This window comes from Myotis brandtii, unplaced genomic scaffold (genome assembly GCF_000412655.1).
Source record: "Myotis brandtii unplaced genomic scaffold, ASM41265v1 scaffold152, whole genome shotgun sequence".
Lineage (NCBI taxonomy): Eukaryota > Metazoa > Chordata > Mammalia > Chiroptera > Vespertilionidae > Myotis > Myotis brandtii.
In genome coordinates, this window is record NW_005355502.1 from 1,790,447 (window position 1) to 1,816,574 (window position 26,128).

The 26,128-nt window shown below is 38.4% G+C and overlaps 1 protein-coding gene across 1 annotated transcript in view; it reads left to right on the top strand.

The window, feature by feature from the left end:
* Positions 1-26,128, top strand: part of LOC102242210 (ATP-binding cassette sub-family A member 3) — a 273,880-nt gene that overhangs the window by 231,792 nt on the left and 15,960 nt on the right. Inside the window, exons 25-26 of the mRNA XM_005861509.2 lie at positions 3,062-3,187; positions 3,387-3,581. Of these exons, the coding sequence (XP_005861571.1) occupies positions 3,062-3,187; positions 3,387-3,581 (321 nt within the window). The remainder of the gene's footprint in view (positions 1-3,061; positions 3,188-3,386; positions 3,582-26,128) is intronic.

The window sequence follows — 26,128 nt, forward strand, 5'->3', positions numbered from 1 at the left end:
TTTCAATATCTTGCTCTCTCTCTTCTTCTGGCACCCAGATAATTTGGATGTTGGTACGTTTGAAGTTGTCCCAGAGGCTCCTTACACTATCTTCATATTTTTGGATTCTTTTTCTTTTTGTTTTTCCGGTTGGGTGATTTTTGCTTCTTCATATTTCAAATCTTTGACTTGATTCTTGGGATCCTCTCATCTGCTGTTGGATCTCTGTATATTATTCTTTATTTCAGTCAGTGTGTGCTTAATTCTGATTGGTCCTTTTTCATATCTTTGAGGGTCTCACTAAATTTCTCGGAGGTTTCTAGAAGATACTTGAGTAACATTATAACTGTGGTTTTGAACTCTATATCCAGTATTTTGCTTTCATCCATTTCTTTCATTTGTGACATGTTTCTTTATGTCCGCATTTTGGTTGCTTCCCTGTGTTGATAGAGTGGCTTGGTGTGCTAGGTGTCCTATAGAGCCCAGTGGCTCAGCCTCCCTAATTACCTGCGTTGGACACTCTTGGTGCACCCCTTTGTGGGTTGTGTGCACAGTCTTGTTGTAGTTAAGCCTTGATTGCTGTTTGTATCACTGGAAGGAATTGACTTCCAGGCCAATTGGCTGTGAGGACCAGTTGTGTCTACAGTGGAAGAACTTCTGTGCTGGAGACGCCCTTATGGGGCAGGACTTGCTTCAGTGGGGCTTTGGCATTCACTGAGTCTACCCCCTGAGTGTGTCTCTTATGGATGTGAAGAGTTTTAATCTTGATGGTCTCACTCTGACCACTGGGTACACTGGCTCTTTGATCTCCAAGGAGGTGCAAAGTCAGCCACTGCCTGAAGCCACCCAGCAGGAACTACAGAGAGATCTGCAGATTCCTCCTCTTTATTTGGGGTTTGGAGGTTCCCAGATGAGGCCCACTGCGAAGCAATGCAAGCTGCTGTCAAGCCTTGGGCCTTCTTTTGGAAGCTCTGGGGCTCTCTGACCCAGCTGCAGTTTGTTAGGTTTTAGATTGCATAAGGCCATGCCATTCATATGCAAAAGTCTGCAAACAGCTTCAGCTGGGTTGTAAATTGGGTGGGGTAGGGTCTCAGGGAATCACCAGGGCAGAGCAAACAACAATGGCTGCCCGTCAGCCCTGCCCTGAAGAGGTCTCTGTGTCCCATGGCACCATGCAGGAACAATGATCTCTGCAAGCACCTCTGAGAGAAAACCACCCTTGTGTTCTGGCCCAATGCCAGGCAGTCCAGTTTCTCCCTGTATGAGTCTTGGTCCCCAGAGTCTCACCCAGAACTGGAGTTCAGAGCAGTCAGGAGTTTGTATCTCTTTCCTGATTGAAAGAGACAACCACATACCCAATTACCAGCCCGTTTCCACATGCGCCTCTGTACCTCCGCACCTCCTCCCAGTCTCAGTGCACTTTTCTCTTTCCTTCTAGTTGTATAACTTCTACTCAGCCACCCTTCCCGTGGTTCTGGATGATATCCATTTTGTCTTTGGTTTTAATTTTGATGTGGCTGTGCGAGGCAGCAAGTTCAGGTGTTTACCTATGCCACCATCTTCCTTTCCTTGGAGCATAGCTTTAAGCATAGATACATATAAGTTCTTTTCCTGCGATCCTGAATTTTCCATTTTTTACACCTAGCTATTACTAAACTGCATAAACTGCTCTCCTTACCTTACTTTTTGCTTTTTGTACGTGATTCACTGGAGCGTCCTTTCACCTTGCAATTGTAGTTCCTCCCATACTCAGGCTCCACGTTGGGCACCACATATGCTGCACCAGCACAGCCAAGGGTGAACCTGAGGAGGGGTGGTGAAGGATTGAAGAAAAGACAGACAAGAGAATACAGCTGGAGCTCAGTGAATCTCCCATGCTTGGATGAGGACACAAAAGACCCAGCCTGCAAGCTGATGCTTTATTTTATAGTCTGATTAAAACAAGGGTAGATGAACATGTATACAAATGTTCTTGTTTTGTTGGCACTTGCAGCACCTCCCACAGCCAATTAGCTACTTAGGAAGGAATTAGGGAGGGGCTACAAGGTCAGGCTTAATTATGCTAGGAGAGCTCTGCCCTCCAGGCTGGGACTTGTTTGTGGCCCTGCCACAGGTTAGCCTGAGGCTTGACCCTAGAGCAGCTCCCTACAGCTCCCCTTCCTTATGGAACCCTCCCAGGTTTTGGCACCAAATTTTAGGCTCGCCAAAGGAGAAATGCAGGAGGCAAAATGTATTAAGGGATTATGAATTTATTAGATCATCTTGATACCAGATGGGCTGAGCCCCAAAATGGCATCAGCACCCATGGACAGGAAGTCAGAGATTTTAAAGGACTCTAGGCAGTTTTTTTCTGGGTGGAGAATTCTCTGGGAGGGTCCAGATCCCTAGGAAGATCCGGAGGGGGGCAGGATAATAATCTTAGCAAGTGGAATGTGGTCTAAGCCAAAGGAAATGTCGGTTGTGAAGTGGCCTAAAGGTCAGTTCCCTGGAGAAGGGGGATGGATTCAATATTTTGGTCAGACCTAACAGTTATTTTGCAATATCTATCTTGAAAATATAGAGCATAGGGGACTTAAGAAAAGTCTAGTTAATTCTTGCTGATTTTTTTAGCTCCCACTGTTTCTTTTTGGCAAAATTTATTTATTATTAAAAATTTATGGCTGTATTTTTTAGAGTTTTTTATCCTCTTGAGATAACTTCCTTCTTAAGAATCTGAGTGATAAAAACAAAACAAACAACAAAAAACCACACCCATTTACCTGAATATTTTAAATTCTGTCTTTTAAAGATTTAAATTTCATAAATTAGCATATTAATTAACACTCTTTTTAGTATATGAAATAACCTTTCCTTCTCCTCTGGGCTACCCCCTCATTCTAGTGATGAACTATTTGTTATTTAAAACTTAGTCAAGGTGTACATGGGATGCTGAGCTGATATCCAGAAATTTCTTGAATTGACTCAAACCTTCAGTTTTGACATCTTTGAGATTATCTTCCAGTTTAGGTTTCATGAAGCCATTCAGTCTAGACCAGAGGTCTAAAGGGTATCCACTTCTGTAATTTTTGTCTTGAAAATATAGGGGAAAGTGTCTGAGGAGTTATCTGGGGAATGTAAAGATGAAGATGTAGAAAATGAAAGAAAGAGGATCCTGGAGCAGCCACAGGAGCTGCTGAATTCTTCAGTACTTATTAAGGAGCTCATAAAGGTAACATCTTTCACTGTCCAGCATAAGCTGGATCATTGCTACCCCAGAGCATGCCATTGGTGTCCAGGGTTCACTGTACTTCTTTGGGATCTGTGTATATTTCCCAGTGTAATGGAAGAATTTTTATTGTCTGAAGATAGTGGTCCATGGGGTTGTTTTACTTGACCTACAAATATTCTTTACTATATTGCTTTTTTAGATCTATTTTAAGTGTCCAGTCATTCTGGCTGTGAAAAATATCTCCATTACAATCCAAAAGGGGGAGTGCTTTGGATTGCTTGGACTCAACGGAGCTGGAAAAACTACTACCTTCCAAATTTTGACTGGAGAAGAGACTGCTACCTCTGGGCATGTGTTCGTTGAAGGCTTTAGCATCACTGACAATATCCAAAAGGTAAGACACTATTACTGTCTGAGATGTGAGGTGCATGATGAGTGGGGTACTGGTAACAGGCAGATGGCAGGAAAGAATAGATAGGAATTATGGTAGGAGTTGATATGATACTGTTGACACAGATTCTGGAGAGATAGTGAAGCATCAAAAGCAAAATCAAGAGTATGTTTGAAACTGTTAGCGTAAAAGGTAAGTTCTGTCAATATCTAGAATATGCCAGACAGGGTGCTGTAAGGAAAGAAAGACTGGCCTGAAGGAGAAGGTGACCTGAAATTGAGTTGCAAACTGAAGCTTTGATTCCTCTTGGGGGGGGAACAGAATGGCCTGACTGAGCAATCCCAAATTGAAACCAGATAGCTGGCCTCTGTATCCCTGGAAAGCCAGTCATTAGCTGCGCATGCTACATGAGAGAGAGGACATAACCTTGAAAAGAAACCAAGTGGGGAAAACATTCAAGAAGGAGAAAATGGTCAAAGATGTCAAGTTCAAGGAAGTCTCAGGCAAGGTAAAGCCCGAATAGGGTCCATTGGCTTTAGTGACTAGAGCCGCACCGATGAAGCGCACTGATGCACTGAGGCTGCACTAAGGTGGTAATGGGAGCCTGGATGGTGCATTCTTTCCTCGCCAGTTCATTGAGCACCGCCATCATAACATCAGAAGATAGTGCTAGGAGAGCCTGCATATTGTAGGACAAGCATGTCAGAGTCAAAGGCTAACACGGGACAGATAATCAAGGTGTAAGTTTCTGTGGGCCGCAAAAAAACAAAAGCTTCAATTTTCATAGAAACGTAGGTTTATTTCGATACAGACATGCTGAATACAAAGGGCTGAAATAAATGAGTCATCGTTAACATAAAATAATAGAACATTTTAATAAAAATTAATATTTTTTCTTGAACATTAACTTACCAGACACTGAATAACTGGCACAAATGAAGAAGCGTAATGCAAATAAACCTATTTTTCTTGTTCTCCAAAAGCAAAATATTTCCTGTTGCACACACCACACAAGTCAGTCCAAGACTAATGATGTGGCAATCAGCTGCTAAAATATTTGCTGCTGGTATTAGTGGAGAGAAATAGTGCACCTGTGCACACGGCGTGTAAGGGAAATGAATGCAACACGATTATAGTAATCAGTCATTAGCAAAAGTTGTAGTTCATCATTAATAATTATGTATAACAGGATATTGTAAAAATTAAGTTACAAAATTTTTATTAAAACATTTCTTACATACCATTATATTGGCTGGGCTGCAAAAATATTCGACAGTAGTCTGGTAACAAAGGTGAAGCTAAGAATTTGGATTATAGTTTGAAGAAAGTTATCTGTGAGACAAAGGGAAGACTTAGAATTTATTCAGAGTTGTGAGAATGAGACCGGTTATTTTATACATTGAGCCATTTGATCACTAGACTGGAAGAAGTTGAGGAACTAGAGGAAGAAGTGATAGATGATGGAAAAAGGTGAGTGGGTCCTGTCAGGTGGTTCTTGGGATGGAAGGGTGATGGGGGCTCATCCTAAGTATCCCCATCCATACCACTTACCAAGCCCCTGGGGGGACATAGGTTTGTGAGGAACGACAAAAAAATCAAATGAAGATGGTACCAAACAGAAAAGGCTAACTTGGGAACTAAAGAGATAGTCCATATAAAGTGTCAAATTTAAAAAGAGATCATGCAGACAAGTAGGGCCTTTTGCCATGGTGCATTCAGTGAGTCTGAGAGAGCTTTTCAGTCTTCAAGGAATCTCTCCAAGTTGGCTCATCTGAAACATGACAGATGATCTTCTCATTTCCTTGGGCTTTAAAAATGTTTCTAACATTGTCCATTTTATCGTGGTAAAAATATGTAACGGGAAATTTACCCATTATAAACATTTCTGAATGTGCAATTCATTGGCATTCAGGACATGCATATTATTGTGCAAACTTCACCATTATCCATCTCCAGAACTTCTGCATTTTTTTCAAAATGAATGTCTACCAGTTAAACAGTAACTCCTCATCCCCCTCCATCCCTGGTATCCACTATTCTACTTTCTGGTTTTATAAATTTGACTATTCTAGGTACCTCATATCAGTAGAGTAATATAATATTTGTTCTTTTATGTCTGACATTTTATCTAGCATAATCCTTTCAAGGTTCACATATGTATCAGAATTTTATGCCATTTCAAGACTGAATAATATTCCATTATAAAAGGACCGTGCTTTGTCCATTAATCTATTGATAAATATTGGGGCTGGTTCCACCCCTTGGCTATTGAATGCTATTCTGAACATGAGTGTACAAATATCTTTCAATTATTTGGGATATATTTCTAAAAGTAGATTTTCAGACTATAGGGTAATTAGTTTAATTTTCTGAGGAAATGCCATCCTGTATTTTAAAGTGGCTGCACCATTTTATGTTCTCACCAGCAATTCACAAGAATTCTAATTTCTCCACATCATCACAAACTCTTGTTTTTTTGTTTGCTTGTTCTTTATCGATAATACTCATCCTAATGGGTGTGAAGTGGTATGTCATTGTGGTTTGACTTGCATTTCTCTAATGATTTTGATGTTGAGCATCTTTACATGTGCTTATGGGCCATTTGTATATCTTCTTTGAAGAACTTTCTATTCAATCCTTAGTACATTTTAAATTTGGGTTGTTTGATTTTTATTGTTGGAAAAGTTCTTTACGTAATCTGGATAATTATCCCTTACCATATGTGTAATTTGTAAATATTTTCTTTCATTCTGTTGCCTTTCCAATATCCTTTGATGCACAAAATTTTTAAATTTTGATGATGTACAACTTATATACTTTTTTTATTGCCTGTGCTTTTGGTTTCATATTCACACATCATTACTAAATCCAATATCATGAGCTTCTCTTACGTTTTTTTCTAAGAGTTTTATAGTTTTAGAACTTACTTTTAGGTTTTTAATCAATTTTAAGTTAGTTATTATATAGCAGAAGGTAAGGGTCAAAATTCAGTCTTTGCACCCTGGCTGGTGTGGCTCAGTTGGTTGGGCATTGTTCAGTGCACCGAAAGGTTGCCAGCTTGATTCCTGGTCAGAGCATATGCCCTAGTTGTGGGCTCATTCCCTGGTAGGAGGCATGCACAAGGCAGTTGATTGATTTTTCACTCTCACATCAATGTTTTTCTCTGCCTTCCTCCCTCTTCCTCTCTCTCGCAAATATATCATTTTAAAAAATCTTTTTTAAAAAATCAGTATTTGCATGTGAATATATAGGTGTCCCAGCACCATTTGTTGAAAAGACTGCTCTTTCTCTCATGAGTGTCCTTGGCACCCTTGTTGAAAATCATTTGACTATTTTTGCAAAGGGTCGTTTCTGAGCTATCTTGTTTCATTGTTCTACATGTCTGTCTTTATGCCAGTATTACAGTGACTTTAAAGCAAGTTTTGAAATCAGGAAGTGTGAGTTCTCTAAATTTCTTCTGTTTTGAGATTGTTTTCACTAATTAGGGATTCAAGCTCCCCACACAAAATTTAAGGATGGGCTTTTCTATTTCTGCAAAAAAAAAAAATCATTAGGATTTTGCTAGAGATTGCAATGAATCTGTAGATAATTTTTGGTAACTTTGACATCTTAATTTGAGTCTCTTAATCTATGAACATTGGATGACTTTCCATTTATTTATGTCATCGTTAAATGTTTTGTAGTTTTTAGTGTACATGTATTTTGTTATTTTCTTTTAATTCTCACCCAAGGATATTTTTTCCCATTGATTTTTAGAGAGAGTGGAAGGGAGGGGGAGAGACTGAGAGAGAAACATTGATGTGAGAGAGACACACCGATTGGTTGCCTCTTGCATGCAACCCGACTGGTGCCGGGGATCGAGCCTACACCCAAGGCATGCTTTTGACTGGAATTGAACCCAGGACCCATCAATTTGAGGGCCGATGCTCTATACACTGAGCCAAACCAGCCAAAATTACTGTACATGTATTTTGATTCCTTGGTTATTCAGAATATTTCTATTCCGAAGTATTTTATTATTTTTTATGTTATTGTAGATTGAATTGTTGTTGTTGTTTAATTTCCTCTTTGGATTATTCATTGTTGGTGTATAGAAATGTGACTGATTTTTGCATGTTGATTTTGTATTTAATAACTTTGGTAAATTTGTCTCTTGTAACTGATTTTTTGTGTCTGGAGTTTCCTACATATGGGATCATATAATCTGTGAACAATGGTAATTTTACTTGCTTTTAATTTGAATGTTTTTAATTTATTTTTCTTGAAAATGTCTCTGTATAGAATTTCAATCCTCTGTTAAATAGAAGTGGTGAAAGCATACATCCTTGGTTTGCTCCTGATCTTTGAAGGAAAGCTTTCAGTCTTCCACCATTGAGTGTGGTGATAGCTGTGTATTTTTCTATATTTACTTTTTTATGGTGAGGAAGTTTCCTTCTATTGCTAGTTAGTTGTGTGTTTTTATCATGGACACATATTAAACTTTGTCAAATGCTTTCTCTTCATCAATTAAGTTGATTATTCATTCTGTTAATGTGGAGTATTAAATTGATTGATTTTCATGTTAAACCATCCTCACATGCCAGAAATAAATCCCACTTAATCATTGTCTATAATCCTTTTAACAGGCTACTGATTATGTTTTGTAGTATTATGTCAGGGGGCATTGCATCATTATTCACAAATGATACAGGTCTGTTGTTTTCTTTCTATGGCTTTGGTTCTAGGGCAGTGGTTCTCAACCTTCCTAATGCCGCAACCCTTTAATACAGTTCTTCATGTTGTGGTGAGCCCCAGCCATAAAATAATTTTCTTTGCTACTTCATAACTGTAATTTTGCTACTGTTATGAATCGTAATGTAAATATCTGATATGCAGGATGTATTTTCATTGTTACAAATTGAACATAATTAAAGCATAGTGATTAATCACAAAACAATATGTAATTATATATGTGTTTTCTGATGGTCTTAGGCGACCCCTGTGAAAGGGTCGTTCAACCCCCAAAGGGGGTCACGACCCACAGGTTGGCGACCCACAGCTTGAGAACCGCTGTTCTGGGGCATTGCTGGCATCGAAAAATGAATTAGAAAGTGTCCTTAAAATTTTGGAACAACTTAAGAAAGATTGTTGTTAATTTGTAACTGGATAAACAATGGGTCCAAGTTGCCTGTCACTACTTGAGCCAATTAAGCAGAGACAGGGTTGAATCATTATGAGCGTTTATCCCAATACTGCCAGCAGTGCGGGAGAGCAGCAGGTCAGCCACAAAAATCTACTCTGCCCCCCACCATAAGCCGGCTGTTTATATTGGTAGAAGTACAAAGGAAAGTAGGCAAAAGGGCAAATGGGGAGTTTACAGATATGTAAAAGAGCTAGGGTCTTCAAAGGGCTGGAGATTCTGGTTTCTGGCTTTAGTTTCTGCAACAAAGTTGTTAATCTTCCATGCTAATAGGCAGCTCCAAATGGGAAGGTTGGACTGCATCTCCAGGTGAGCTCCCAGGTCCAGAGTGCGGCTGCCAGCCAGGGTAGAATGTGCCTTCCTTAATCAGAGCAAAACAATCACGGTTAACAGAGCAGGATTAATATTTCTCACAATCCTAGCTGGTTCCCCAGCATCCTGTTTCTGCCCTATCAAATTCTTCTTGAGGTGTTTGGTAGAATTCACCAGTGAAATCATCTTGTTCAGGACTTTTCTTTGTTGGGAGGTTTATGATTAGTGATTTGATCCCTGTTCTAGTTATCAGTCTATTCAGATTTTCTTATTTTTTAAATTCAGTCTCAGTATTTGTGTCTCTAGGAATTTTCCCATTTCATCTAGGTTATCCAATTTGCTGCTGTGCAGTCATTCATGGTAGTGCCTTATAATCTTTCTACAGGGGTGGTGTCAGCCAGCATCAAGAGCACCGCACAGCTCTGCTGGGCTGACCGGCTCTGAATGGCTGAGTCCACGTGTTCTTCTAAATCTTCCTATCCGACTACGCCAGGGCTGGTTCTTCTCGAACCCTGCCCACTGTGCAAACTGTTGGGAACTTAGTCCAAGTTCCTCCTTTATCCTCTGCTCGCTAGTCACAGGGGTTGGGTCCAAGCCCCTCTGCCTGGGGCTGGACCTGCTAGGACCCCGGGTCTTAGACGGAGAAGCCATGAGAGGCTGTGGGTGTATAAGGATGAGTCTTCATTGCAGAAGCCAGTGGCCACACAGCCATCAGACAGAACAGTCCTCACAGCACAGTCCATGCAGGCAAGGCAGCCGGACACCGGCTGGTGAACATAGATCTTTCCCGTAAAACAGCATCAGTCTCTACCCACAGCTATTATCTGAGCAGCTGCACACTGCCTCCTAGACTCACCACCTCCTGTCGTAGTGTGATCTGAGTTCTCTGGCTCAGCAGCTTCCCCTGCCTCTCCTGCCCAGCTGCTCTCTCTAGCAGACGTCTTCACACTCCATCCCAGCTGCTCTCTCTTCATACTCCAGCAGACTTCTGCTCACTCCCGCCTCAGCCAACTAGACTGGTCAGTAACCTATTTTTATACCATTTAGACAAAGAAGGCTTTATGCCAACAGTGACATCAATTATATTGGCTATTGAAGGGCACAGTGTACCGTGTGTTCTTGCACCTGCTCATGGTATCTTGGCCTGATTAGGACTCTCAGGCTCAGAGTCCTTGAACATTCCATTTAGGCACATGCCCAGCGCGGCCTTTGGCCATTCTGGTGTATTGATAACAAGGCCTCTGTGCTCCCACTGGCCTTGACTATCCAGGGACCTGGCATGGTTCCCACAGGTGGGCAAAATATGTTTATAGTTGTTTGTATGGAAAAATAATGTAATAATTCATAAATTACACAAGAATAAACTGTGTTTCACATATTCACAACTGTAAACTAACTTTTGCCCACCCCATATTTGTATAAAATCAGTAGTAATGTTCACACTTTACTTCTGATTTTAGTGATTTGTGTCTTCTCTTGTTTTCTTAGTCCATGTAGTAAAGGTTTGTTAACTCTGTGATCTTTTCCAAGTACTAACTTTTAGTTTCACTGATTTTCTCCAGTGTTATTTTAGTCTCTATTTTACTTATTTACCTTATTCTAATCTTTATTATGTCTTTTGTCAACTGATGGTCATTGGCAGGAATTCAAGGCCATCAGGAATTCCCAATTTGGGGTGTGATGAAGAAGAAAACTCTATTCAGTGCAAAGCAGCTCAACTGTGATACAACAGGGTGTGAAAACTCTAAGGCCAGACAACTCTGTTCTGCTCCATGCTGGTCTACTCGGCTCTGTGCTGGTTTGCTCCCGGTGCTTTGGTCTGCTCTGCTCTGTGCCAGTCTGTTCTGGCCTGCACTGGTCTGCTTCACTCTGCTCCAGTGAGACAACCTCAGTGTTTTAGCTCAGCCAGGGGATGTAGTCTTCAGTCTTGAAAGGAAATTACTCTCTTAGAGCCAGGGGGGAGCTGGCTTCCCTGGACAGAAGTCCTCACCCCTGGTCCCTGGTTCAACTGAGAACTCTAAATCCTTGCAGTTGATTGATCCAAAAGGCACTGTCCTGATTGGCCAAAATAGGGCCACTCTGGTTGTTCAGAGCTGTGCAGGTCTGATTGGATGTGAGAAGCCTCCGTCCTATTGGTTGAAATCAGATTCCTAGGACTCCTTCATAAGGGCTGGCTCAGATGTAGAAACACCATGCAGTGGGCAGTTTAGTGCAGAGGCAAGAAGTCCAGGGCAGGCTGCTCCCTGAAGTGCATTTAGTGTGAGATCCTCTGTGTAGAAATGGCTGCTGGGTTCTGTTTTTTAAAAACGAGCCCAGTTAGCCACAGGAGACCTTCTTAGTAGGTCTGTTTTTTCTGCTAGATTTGAGTTTAGATTATTCTTTTGTGTACTTGTTAAAGATGTAAAGTTAGGTTATTGATTTGAGATTTTCCTTTAAAAATAGTTTTCTATTGATTTTTTTAGAGAGAGGGGAAGGGAGAGAAACATCTATGTGAGAGCAAAACATCTATCAGTTGCCCCCCACACACCCACCATGAGGGATTGAACTGCAGCCCAGATATGTGCCCTGACTGAGAATTTCCTTTCTGTGCACAGATGACACCGAACCAACTAAGCCACACTGGCCAGGGCAAGATATTTCTTTTTCAATGTTAGCATATATAGCTATAAAATGTTCCTCTTAGTACTGCTTTCAATGCATTCCATAACTTTTGGTGTGTTGTTTTAAGTATTTTCTAATTTCCTTTGTGATTTCTTCTTAACCCATTTGTTGCTGAAAAAAGGGTTGTTTAATTTCCACATATTTGTAAATTTTCAAGTTTTCCTCATGTTATGATTTTCAACATAATACCAATGTGGTCATGAAGATGTTTTGTATGTATTTTTAAATTATTAGACTTGATCTGTGGCGTACTATATGGTCTCTCTCAGGAATACCTCATATGCACTTATAAACTATGTGTATCCTGTTGTTGTTGGGTCGAGTATACTGTATATGTCATTAGTTCCAATTGGGTTACAGTGTTGTTCAAATTCTCTATTCAAGACTCTAACTCAGTGGTTCTCAACCTTCTGGCCCTTTAAATACAGTTCCTCATGTTGTGACCCAACCATAAAATTATTTTCATTGCTACTTCATAACTGTAATGTTGTTACTGTTATGAATCGTAATGTAAATATCTGATATGCAGGATGGTCTTAGGCGACCCGTGTGAAAGGGTCATTCGATCGCCAAAGGGGTCGCGACCCACAGGTTGAGAACCGCTGCTCTAACTCCTATTATTCAGCTGTCTATTTCTCCCTTCAAATCTGTTACTGTTTACTTCATATACTTCAAAGCTCTGATGTTTAATGTACATGTGTATAACTGTTATATCTTCATGGTGAATTGGCCTTTTATCAATTTATAACATTGTATTTGTTTGGTTCTGAAATTTTTATTTATATTTTTCAATTAAAGTTTACAGTCAATATTATTTTGTATTAATTTCAGGTGAACACATAATAGTTAGACAATCATATACTTTACGAAGTGGTTCCCCCAATATTTCAAGTACCTACCTGGCACCATACATAGTTATTACAATATTATTTACTTCCTTATGCTATAATTTACATTCTTATAACTATTCTATAACTACCAATCTGTACTTCTTAATCCCTTCAATTTTTTCACTCAGATTCCCAAGGCCCCTTCATTCTGGCGACCATCAGTCTGTTGTTCTCTGCTTCAATGAGTCTGTTTCTATTTTGTTTATTTTGTTCTTTAGATTGCACATATAAGTGAAATCATATGGCATTTGTTCTTATAACAGTTATTGACTTAAATTCTATTTTGTCTAATAATAGTGTAGCCATCCAGATCTTTTGGGCACTATTTGCATAGATTTATTTTTTGTCCTTTTACTTTCAACTTCTTTATGTCCTTAAATCTCAGTAAATCTCACTGGATATCATATAGTTGGATCATTTTGTTGTTGTCTTTTTACATTCATTTTGCCAATATGTGCTTGTTGAATGAGGTATTAAATTCATTTGCATTTAAAATGAATACTGCCTTGCCAGTATGGCTCAGTGGTTGGGCATCAACCATGGGCCAGGAGATTGCAGTTCTGGTGTTGATCTCCAGTGGAGGGCATGCAGGGAGCACTTGATCAATGATTCTCTCTCAACATGATGTTTCTATTTCTCTCTTCTTCTCCCTTCCTCTCTCTGAAATCAATTTAAAAAACATTAAAGTGAATACTAATAGGGAGAGACTTATTTTTGCCATTTTGTTGTTTTATATATGTCTTGTTTTCTCCATTACTTCTTTCTATTGTATAGAGCAGCGGTTCTCAACCTGTGGGTCGTAACCCCTTTGGGGGTCAAACAACCCTTTCACAGGGGTCACCTAAGACCATCAGAAAACACATATATAATTACATATTGTTTTTGTGATTAATCACTATGCTTTAATTATGTTCAATTTGTAACAATGAAAATACATCCTGCATATCAGATATTTACATGACGATTCATAACAGTAGCAAAATTACAGTTATGAAGTAGCAACGAAAATAATTTTATGGTTGGGGGTCACCACAACATGAGGAACTGTATTAAAGGGTTACGGCATTAGGAAGGTTGAGAACCACCGATCTAAATATTTCAGATTTTGTGGTCTCTACACTGGAGTTGTAAACAACCATAACATGGGCAGAATTCACCATAAGAGTGGTGTGTGAAGTGCTATGATATTTCAGAAGGAGGAGGGAGGGAAATTCTGGCTGGACAGGACAATCAGGGTTGGCTTCACAGAGGAGGTGGCATCTGAGCTGAACTTTTAAGAGTAAGTTCAATTTCTATCGGCTGAGAAAGGCTGCTGCAGGGTAGAGGGGACTGAAAGAATGAGCGTATCGAATTGTAATGACACAAGTTAGGAGGGAAAATTGGGGAATTGGGTGGGGGAAGGGGATTATAGTCTTTTTTGTCATCTCCACCCTTCCGTGTTCACCCGCACCCGGTCCCAGCTCTCCTCTTTCTCTCAGCATCTAAGAAAGATTAACTTCTCTCAGTGCGAGAGAGAAAGTTATCATTAGCAAAGAATTAAGAGTGATTAATGATGCTACCCCTCCCCCCATCAGCCTTATCTGGTGGCGATGAGCTGGACAATGCGGCGGGTTGGGCGGGGGAAGAGAAGGAGAGGGAGAATGGGAAACAATAAATGTTCAATGCAAGGAAAACGGGGCGCAGCGCTGTTCCCACTTGTTAGATTGAAGGCTCCTCTCCAGAGGGGGGAAGGCTCCAAATTGCTAATTAGCACCTCTGAAAAGGCCTGTCTCTGATATGCGCGTCGCTGAAAGGCCGCCGTTAATGAAGCCGCCGCGAGCCCGCTTCCCTTTGACTGGCCTTCTTCCGGTTGGGTGTTTTTTGCTTCTTCGTATTTCAAATCTTTGACTTGATTCTTGGGATCCTCTAGTCTGCTGTTGGATCTCTGTATATTATTCTTTATTTCAGTCATTGCATACTTAATTTCTAATTGGTCCTTTTTTACATCCTTGAGAGCCTCACTAAATTTCTTGGAGGTTTCTAGAAGATTCTTGAGTAACCTTATAAACGTGGTTTTGAACTCTATATCCAGTATTTTGCTTTCATCCATTTCTTTCATTTGTGACTTGTTTCTTTGTCTTCACATTTTGGCTGCTTCCCTGTGTTTGTTTCTATGTGCTGGGAAGCTGCTAAGTCTCCTTGAGTTGATAGAGTGGCCTTGTGTGGTTGGTGTCCTATAGGGCCCAGTGGCTCAGCCTCCCCAGTCATCTGAGGTGGATGCTCTTCTTGCACCCCTTTGTGGGCTGTTTGCACAGTCTTGTTGTAGCTAAGCCTTGATTGCTGTTGGTATCATTGGGGGGAATTGACCTCTAGGCCAATTGGCTGTGATGACCAGCTATGTCTACACTGGAAGATCTGTTACACATGAGACACCCTTATGGGGCAGGACTTGCTTCAGTAGGGCTTTGGTGCTCACTGAGTCTGCCCCTTGAGTGTGTCTCTTATGGATCTGAGGAGTTGTAATCCATTGTGGTCTCACTCTGACTACTGGGTACACTGGCTCTTGGATCTCCAAGGAGGTGCAAGGTCAATCACTGTCTAGGTCCGCCCAGCAGGAACTACACAGACATCTGCAGATTCCTCCTCTTTGTGTTGGGTTTGGAAGTGCACAGACGAGTCCCAGCTGTGAAGCAAGGCCACTGCTGCTGCCAGGAAGTGGGCTTTCTTTTGGAATCTCTCGGGCTCTCTGACCCAGCTGCAGTTTGTTTTAGGAGAAAGGACAGGCCATTCATATGCAAAAGCCGATGGGCACAGCTGGGGTGGGTTGTAAATTGGGTGGGGCGAGGTCTCTGGGAATCACCAGGGCAGAGTAAACAGCAATGGCTGCCAGTCAGCCCTGAACCGGAGAAGTCCCTGGTTCTCTGCGTCTCGCGCACCTGTGCAGGAACAATGGTCACTGCGAGTACCTCTAAGAGTAAGCCGCCCTCACATTCCTGTCCCAATGCCAGACAGTCCAGTTTCTCCCCATATGTGTCTGGGTCCCCCAGAGTCTTGCCCAGAACTGGAGTTCAGCTTGTATCTCCCTCCTGGCTTAAAGAACAGCACATCCAGGTGCCAGCACTTTCCGTGCCTCCACACTTCTTGCCGGTCTCAATGAGCTTACTTCACCTCTCTAGTTGTGGAATTTCCACTCAGCCAGCTTTCCCGCGGTTCTGGGTGGTAGTTGTTCTGCCATTTAGTTGTAATTTTGATGTGGTTGTGAGAGGCAGCAAGTATAGGTGAACCTATGCCACCATCTTGGTTTCTCCTTCTGTATAGAGTATTTTTTTTGTATTTACATGTTTTGATACTTTTCTTGTTTCCTTACATGTGTATTCAAAGATATTTCTTTGTGATTACCATGGGGATTTCATATAACATTCCAATGTTATCACAATCTACTTTGAATTGATACCAACTAAATTTCAATCACATATGAAACTCTGCTCCTATATAGCTTTGTTTCTGCCTCCACACTTTGTCATTGTTGTCACAAATTACAACTTTATACATTGTGTACCCACTACAAATTATAATTATCTTTATTCATTTTTTTAAAATCCTGTATAAAATACAGTTGAGTATAAGTAAAAATTGCAATAGTATTGGTTTTTATATCTGCCAATGCACTTAGCTTTCCCAGAGAGCTTTATCTCTGCATATGCCTTTGATTTACTGTCTAGTGTCCTTTAATTTCAATTTAAAAGACTCTTTTTAGCATTTATTGTAGGGTTGATGTAGTAGTAATGAATTTCCTCAGCTTTTATCAGGGAATACTTTGTTGTTTCTTCTATTTTTGAAGGACAGTTTTGTTGGCATAGAATTATTGGTTGACAGGTGTGTGTGTGTGTTTTCTTACAGCACTTTGTATCACTTCACTACTCTACAGCCTCCAAAGTTTCAGCAGATGATCATATTAAGGATCCTTTCTTTTGTGACTGCTTTCCCTTGTTTTCAGTGTCCTCTCTTTTATTTAGTTTTTGACAGTGAGATCATTATTATTTGTCTCATTGTAGATCTCATACACTTTTCTTAGAATTCATAAGTTTCTTGAACTTGTAAATTTATGTATTTCATTACATTTGGGAAGTCTCTTTCAATAACCTTTCCTCCTCTTTCTTTCTCTCACCTTCTTCTGAGACACCAAAATATATATATATTGCTCTCATTGATGGTGTGCCATAAGTTCTTTAGGCTCTCTTTACTTTTCTTCATTCTTTTTTCTTCTTACAAGTCATACTGAATAATTTCAAATTTTCTATACTCATCATGTTCACTGATTCTTTATTATACCTGCTCACATGTGCTGTTGAACCCCTCTAGTAAATTTTAAATTCACTTATTATATTTTTCAGGTCTCAATTTTCTCTTTGTTTTCATTTTATAATGTTTATTTGGTGATTATTCCATTTGTTTAGGTATAATTTTCCATATTTTCTTTAGTACTTTGTGGTTTTCTTTAGTTCTTTGAGCATATTTAAGAGAGTTATTTTAAAATCTCTATCTAGTAAGTCTGATGCCAATTTATTTTCTTCAATTGTTTGAGCTTATTTTCATGTTTACTTATATGTCTTGAAAATTGGCTTTTGAAAATTAAAAATGTAACTGCCTTTGACTCAGTGATTCCACTTCTGGGAATATATCCAAAGAAAAATGAAATACTAATCCTAAAAAATATATGTATCCCTATGTTCATTGAAGCATTATTTACAACTAGAGGCCTGATGCACAAAATTCATGCAAGAGTATGCCTTCCTTCCCCCTGCAGCCGGCACTGGCTTTCCTCTAGCACCTGGGACTTGGGCTTCCTTCTCAGCCCTGGCTTCATCCAGAAGGTCATCCAGAAGGACATCTGATCTAATTAGCATATTACGCTTTTATTATTATAGATAGCCAAGCTTTGGAAGTGCTCATAAGTAGCTGAGTAGATTTAAAAAGCTGTGGTACATTTATACAATGGAATATTACTTAGCCATAAAAAAGAAGGAAATCTTATCTTTTGCTACAGAATGATGGACCTAGAGGGTACTATACTAAGTGAAATAAGCCAGTCAGAGAAGAACAACTACTATATGATTTCATTTATCTGTGGAATCTAATGAACCAAACAAACAAACGAGCAAAATATAAATGGATTCATTGATATAGAGAACAGACTGACAGCTGTCAGAGGGAAATGGAGTGGGGGGCTTATGTGAAAAAGACAAAGGGATTAAGAAAATCCCAGTATGGTGATTACTGGGAAAGGGGGGTGGGGCAGGTAGAAGAGGTAAATGGGGTGGGGGGTAAATGGTAATGGAAGGGGATTTGATGTTGGGTGGTAAACACACAGTACAATATAAAGATGATATATGATACAATTGTACACTTGAAACCTATATAATTGTATTAATTAATGTCACCCCAATAAATTCAATACGATTTTTTAAATTGGCTTTTGAAAACAAGTCGCCTCTCCCATCTTTTCAGACTGGCTCTGTGCCAAGGCACTTTTTCACTGTTTAGCTAAGTATATTCTAGACCAGTGATGGCGAACCTTTTGAGCTCGGCGTGTCAGCATTTTGAAAAACCCTAACTTAACTCTGGTGCCGTGTCACATATAGAAATTTTTTGATCTTTGCAACCATAGTAAAACAAAGACTTATATTTTTGATATTTATTTTACATATTTAAATGCCATTTAACAAAGAAAAATCAACCAAAAAAATGAGTTCTTGTGTTACCTCTCACACGCGTGTCATAGGTTCGCCATCACTATTTAGCTAAACATGTTTTAAACCTAGGGATTAGCTCTAGGTAAAAATGTATGTTATTCTCATGTCGTTTCTGTGCATGCAGCTTGCCTGTGCCTGTTTGTGTGGGTGTTTATATTCTTCTATATACATGGCTTTTTAAAAAAGTCTTAATTTATTAAAGAGTGTCACTCCTGCTTGTCTTCGGGAACTTAGATGTTCTGTCTTCACCTGTAATCTCTTGGCCCAGGAGTCTGCAGGTCTGTAATCCCCCTGCAGCTTCCATGAGAAGTACCCTCTGGTTTGGGGCCGAGGTAAAACGAACACCAGTCCTTCAATCAACTCCCCAAACAGGTTAGGCCACTGAAAATAAGGTTGGCTTTTCTTCTGATTTGAAGGAGGCAATAGGAAAATGGGCTGCTGCCTCCTCCAAACCAACACTGTTCTGAAACAGGCAGGGTGTGGCAAGGGTGCGTAAACATGCCACAACATTTCCTGACATTTTGGAAATAGCTTTTTCTTGATTTTTCTGGATATCCACTTGGTTGCTGTAAACTTGAACTGTGGTAAAGTTATTTCAGTCACTATCTGGTTGTTTTAGAGTTTTCCCAGGAAAAAGGACTTGGAGCTTCCTTGCCTTCTATTTCACTAGTGTCACTCTGTAATATGTATTGTTTTGTAACTCTACCCCTGAAGTCTTTTATAATTTAGCAGATTTATTTCCTCGTACCTTACATACCTTACTGATTTTATTTATGCTCTTAAGGCTGTCTTTTTTTATCATATTATAAATTGCTAGTATTTAGAAATGTTATTGAATTTTACATGCTGATCTTATTATCCAGAAACCCAGATCAACTAATTTTCTAATTAGTTTTTACAGTTTTTATATGATTATCTTGGCTTTCCTAGGTAGACTTTTAATCTAGAAATAATGACACTTTTTCTTTCTTTTAAATTATCAAACCCCATTTCTTGTGCTATTGCATAAAGTGGGACCACTGGTACAATACTGAATACTGGTGGCAATAATAGATATCTTTTTTCTTTTTTTTTTGCTTTTGAATGGAATACTTTTAAATTTCTTCTACTGTATATTATATTTGGTAGCTACCCTTCATCAGTTTAAGAAAATTCATTTCTATGCCTAGTTTACTACAAGTTTTTAGCATTTTACTCTTGATTTTTATTGTATGCATTTTTGGTATCATATGAAAATATTATATAGTTTCTCTTTTAATTAATGACTATCTATTGTTAATGTAAATATTCATTTTTAATCAATCAATTCCAATGTAAACTACCATGCTGACTTTTTAATTACACATTAGTCTCACTTATTTATGAATATAATTGTACTGTATACTTCTTCCTGGCTTCTTTATTCCAATATTATGTTTGTAAGCTTCATCCACATTGTTACTTATAATGGTAGTTTGTTTATTTACATTGTTGTATAATATTTAGTTGTATGAATCTAAAACAATATATTTATTTACTGTAAGTTTGAGGAACATTTATATTGTTTCTGAACTTTAGTTATTATTAATTTGCCATGATGTCTTTTGGTACAAGTATGTACACATTTATGCTAGATCTATACTTTAATACATAATTACTGGATCTTAAAGTATGTAAATATTTAACTTTAGTCAATACTTCCAATCCTTTCCATCATTCTACATCCTTGCCAATATTTGGTGTTGACAGTCTTTTAGACTTTTAATTTTGAACATTTTGTTGGGATTTTGTACTTTCCATTTTTTCTTTTATAATGTATGAAGTTGAATAGATCATCAAATATTTATTGAAAACTTAGATATTTAAATCATTGACCCATTTTTCTATTGAATCACCTGTCCTCCAATAATTATTTGAAGAAATGCTTTGTATATTTTTCTTTCGATGGAAAGATTTTTTAAGAAAATTTCAATGCAGTCTCTTTTTTCCCCTTTGCTCATTGTTTTATGAGTTCTGTTTAAGAATTCCTCACCAGTCCAATATTTAAATTAAATATTAAACATCCTTTGTTCTCGTGCATAATTTCATTGCATTGCATTATCATTCACTTTCAATATTTTAAAAAATTCTTTATTGATTAAGGTATTACATATGTCTCCTTCCCCCCCCCCACTGCCCCCTCTGCATATGCCCTCACCCCCTTTGTGTCTGCGTCCATTGGTTATGCTTATATGCATGCATACAAGCTCCTTCGTTCATCTCGACCTCCCCCCACCCTTTCCTGCATTCCCTCTGAAGTTTGACAGTCTGTTTCTTTTGCTGTGCAGAAAATTTTTATTTTGATGTAGTCCCATTTGTTTATTTTCTCATTAGTTTCCATTGCCTTAGGAGCTATATCTGTAAAGATATTGCTATGACATATGTCTGACATTTTGCTGCCTATGAATTTCTCTGAAATTTTTATGATTTCCCATCTTAGCTTTAAGTCCTTTATCCATTTCGAGTTTATTTTTGTGTGTGGTGTAAGTTGGTGTTCTAGTTTCATTTTTTTTAATGTATTTGTCCAGTTTTCCCAACACCATTTATTGAAGAGACTGTCTTGACTTCATTGTATGTTCTTGCCTCCTTTGTCAAATATTAATTGAGCATAAGTCTTGGGTAGAGTTCTGGGTTCTCTGTTCTGTTCCATTGGTCAATATGTCTGTTCTTGTGCTAGTATGAGACAATTTTGAGGTCAATGGCTTTGTAATATAGCTTGATATCTGGTATTAAGATCCCTCCAACTTTGTTTTTTTTCTCAGAATTGCTGCAGCTATTTGGGGTCTTTTTTTGTTCCATAAAAATTTTTGGAGTGTTTGCTGTAGGTCTGTGAAATATGCTTTGGTATCTTAATGGGGATTGCATTGAATTTATAGATTGCTCTGGGTAGTATGGACATTTTAATGATGTTCATTCTACCAATCCATGAATACAGTATATTCTTCCATTTGTTTATGTCTTCCTCTATCTCTTTTTTCAATGTCTTGTAGTTTTCCAAGTAGAGATCTTTTACCTCCTTAGTTAAGTTTATTCCTAGCTATCTTAATTTTTTTGTTGCAAAGGTAAATGGGATTTTTCTAAAATGTCTCTTTCTGTAAGTTCACTATTGGTGTATAAAAATGCCATAGATTTCCTGCTGTTAATTTTGTATCCTGCTACATTGCTGAATTCATTTATTACATCTAATAATTTATTTTGGAGTCTTTAGGGTTTTTTATGTTCAGTATAATGTCAATCATCTGTGAATCATGATAGTTTCACTTCTTCTTTTCCAAATTGGATGCCTTTTATTTCTTCTTCTTGTCTGATTGCTATGGCTAGCTCTTCCAGTACTATGTCGAATAGGAGTGGTGAGAGTTAGCATCCCTGTCTTGTTCCTGATCTTAAGTGAAATGGTTTTAGTTTTTGCCCATTGAGTATGATGTTGGCCGTAGGTTTGTCAGATATGGCTTTTATTATGTTAAGGTATGATCCCTCTATTCCCACTTTGCGTTTTATCAAGAAAGAGTGTTAGATTTTGTCAAATGCTTTTTCTGCATCAATTAATATGATTATGTGATTTTAGTCTCTCAATTTGTTTATGTGATGTATCACGTTTATTGATTTGAGGATATTGTACCATCTTTGCATCCCTTGAATAAATCCCACTTGGTCATGCTGTATGATCTTTCTAATGTACTGCTGGATCTGATTTGCTAGAATTTTGTTGAGGACTTCAGCATCTATGTTCATGAGGAATATAGGCCTATAGTTCTCTTTCTTTATATTGTCTCTATCTTGTTTTGGGATTAAGGCAATGCTGCTTCATAGAAAGAGCTTGGAATTGTTCCTTCCTCTTGAATTTTTTGGAATTGTCTGAGGCGGATAGGTTTTAGTTCTCCTTTGAATGTTTGGTAAAACTCCCCTATGAAGCTGTCTGGTCCTGGGCTTTTGTTTGCTGGAAGCTTTTTGATTGTTGCTTCAATTTCCTCCTTAGTTATCTTCCTATTGAGATTTATTTTTTCTGATTTTATTTTATTTATTTGGGTCCTCTCTCTTTGCTTCTTGGGGTGAGTCTGGCTAGAGGTTCATCAATCTTGTTTATACTTTCAAAGAACAAGCTCTTGGTTTCATTGATCTTTTATAGTTTTTTTGGACTCTATGTCATTTATTTCTGCTTTGATCTTTATTATCTCCTTTCTGCTCACTCTGAGCTTTTCTTGTTGCTCTCATTCTAATTCTTTGAGTTGTAGAGTTAGATCATTTATTACCAGTTTTTCTTGTTTTTTTGAGATAGGCCTATAATGCTGTCAATCTCTCCTTGATTTTCCAGGAGATATTTTTATTTATTTGGGTGCTCCTGCATTGGGTGCATATATGTTTACCAGAGTTATATCCTCTTGTTGTATTGATCTCTTTAGTATTATGAAGTGGCCTTCCTTATCTCTTGTTATGGCCTTCACTTTGAGGTCTATTTTGTCAGATATAAGTATTGCTACCCCAGCTTTTTTTTTCATTTCCATTTGGCTGAATGATATTTTTCTATCCCTTCACTTTCAGTCTGTGTGAGTCTCTTGTTCTGAGGTGGGTCTCTTGTAGGCAGTATATATATGGGTCATGTTTTCTTATCCACTCAGCCACTCAATATCCTTTGATTGGAGTATATAGTGCATTTACATTTAAAGTTATTGTTGATAGGTACTTGTTTGTAGCCATTTTTATTTTAGTGCCTGTGTTACTTCTTCCCTTTTTATTTCTTCTTTTTAAAACAATCCCTTTAGTATTTCTTGCATTGCTCCCTTGGTAGTGATAAACTCCCGTAACCTTTTTTTGTCTGTGAAGCTCCTGATTTTCCCTTCAATTTTGAATGATAGCCTTGCTGGATATAGTAGTCTTGTATTCAGTCCCTTGCTTTGCATCACTTTGTATACTTCCTTCCATTCCTTTCTTGCCTGATGTGTTTCTGTTGAGAAATTATTTGATAATCTAATGAGAGGTCCCTTGTGGGTAACATTCTGTGTCTCTTGCAGCCTTTAAGATTCTCTCTTTTTCATTAATGTTTGCCATTGTAATTACGGTGTGTCTTGGTCTGGGTCTTTTGGGTTCATCTTACTTAGGACTCTGCTTGTGTGACTTTTTTCTTCCCCAAATCAGGGAAGTTTTCTGACATTATTTCTTCAAATAGGTTTTCTAAACCTTACTCCTCTTGTTCTGGCACCCTTGCTATACATATGTTTCTTTGTTTCATGTTGTCCCAAAACTCCCTTAGGCTCTCCTCCTATCTTTTAATTTTTGTCTCCAATTGCAGTTCATATTGGGTGGGGTTTGCTGCCCTTTCTTCTAATTCACTAATTCGGTTCTCTGCTTCTTCTAATCTAGTGTTGAAATCTTCCATAGTGTTTTTTTAATTTCCGCTTGATTCTTACATAAGTTGTTGATTTTCTCATCCATCTGGTTTATGAGCCATGTGACCCTGATTCTATATTCTTTTTCTGACATATTGCATGCCTCCGTTTCATTCAGTTCATTTTCTGGACTCCTCCTTTTCTTTTTTTGGTGGTTATTTTTTTGCGTCCCCATTTTGCTCTCACCAAAGGATCTAGGTATTGGATTGCACGGTCATGGCTCCTGGGTCAATTTTTTTGGCTTGGCAGCAGATCGCATGGTCATGGCTCCTGGGGTCAATGCATTGGGCTTGGTGGTTCTTTGTGCAATCACTAGGCCTGGGGTTGAAACTGCTGGCTTGGCTTGAGTAGCCGCGGTGATGCCTGCTCACATGGCCACTCCTCGGGCATTTGCAGCGGTGGCTGCACATGTGGCTTCTTTTGCGGTCGCGGTGGCGGATGCTTCTCAGGCATTTGAGGGCAGCGGCTGCTCCTCTGGCAGTCATGATGATGGCTGCTTATGCAGTTGTGGTGGTGGCTGCTGGCCTGGTTGCAGTGCCCAGGGCTAAAACTTTGGACCACCGTTTTCTAACCCTGCCTCTGGTGTTTCTATCTGAAAACTAGATAGAACCTGCCTCTGTGGAGGATGGAGTGCCAGTTGTGGGTTCACAGCCAAGGCCTACCTTTCACCTTTAAATCTATAATTCATCTGCATACTGTCCATAAGGGTAAATATTCATTTTTTTCCTAACATATAGCCAGTTCACCCAGCACATTTTGGTGAGAGATTGTCATTGCTCCAACTCCTCTACAATGTCAAATTTGTCAACTATCAAGTATTACCTAAATATGAGTCAGTTTCTGGACTATGTTGTTTTTCATAGGTTTATTTGTTTAGCCTTTAGCCAGTACTACACTTTCTTAGTTATAGTAGTCTTATAACAAGTCATAATATTTAATAGTGAAAAGTGTTCTTCAATGTTACTTTGGTTATTCTTGAACTTTTAAAAATTATAGATATATTTAGGAAATATCCTATCTTTGCATATACTTACGGAGATTTTTGAGTGGGCATTCCAGAAGATTAACATATTTATAGTACATATGTCATTTCCATAAATTTGTTTCTCAGTAAGTGCCTCAGAATAATAGTTTAATAGTTGTGCATGGATGTTACATTAATAAGAGAATTCAGCTTATTGTGTACAATTTATTTCAATATATTTTGTTTTAATATTAACTTAAATGATTTTATTTTTTATGCCTTATTGATGGTCTATAGAATTACAATACACTTTAAATACTAAACTTGTTCAACAAAATTGCTAAACTCTATTAATTCTAATATTTATTTATAAATTTTATTAGAATCTTTATTTACACAATCATGACCACCTGCAAATAGCAAAGATTTGTTTTCCTTCCCAATCTTATGCTTGTTTCCCTTGTTTACAGCAAGGGCTAGAACCTCTACTCTGCATTGAACAGCAATGGCAATTGCAGACAGTTTCTGCATCTCAATCTCAGGGGAAAACCTTTTATTATTTGTTTTAACTTTCTTTCTGCAAATGCCATTAATTCACCCTCACTGGCAAAAGATATTTTCACTGTGTGTAGAATTTGAGGTTTGCAATTATTATTATTTTTAAAATATATTTTTATTGTTTGCAGAGAGGAAGGGAGATGGTGAGAGAGGTAGAAACATCAATGATGAGAGAGAATCATCCATTGGCTGCCTCCTGCATGCCCACTACTGGGGATCGAGCCTGCAACCTGGGCATGTGCCCTTGACCTGAATCGAGCCCTGGATCTTTCAGTCCACAGACCAATGCTCTATCCACTGAGCCAAACCAGCTAGGGCTGCAATTATTTTTAATGAGCCAGTTATTATGTTGTTTCACTATCACCTAGCTTCCACCACTACTTTTAAGAAATCAGCTGTCAGTATGACATACTTTATATTATAATCTTTTTTCCTCTATGGGCTGCTTTATAATTTTTCTCTTTGTTTTACATAAGCTTCAATATGAAGTACTTAGACGTGGATCTTTAAATTTGTATTCTCTTGAAAGTTATTGGCATTCTTGAATTCATTAATATGTTAAATTAGTTCTGTATAATTTTTATTAGTTTTTAGATATTTTTCTTGTTCCCATCTTTTTGTCCAGATGCAATTCTGATTATTCAGATGTGATATCTCTAGTTTATCATCCCAATCTCTCAGTGTTATTTTATTCATTCCCCACTTTTTATTTTTGTGCTGCATTCTAGGAACTTTCTTATGACCTATCTTCAGCAGATTAATTTCTTCCATTGTAATTAATTCAACCCATTCACAGAAATTGTAACATGACTCTTTTTTTTCATTTCTAGATATTTAGATATATGGTTCATT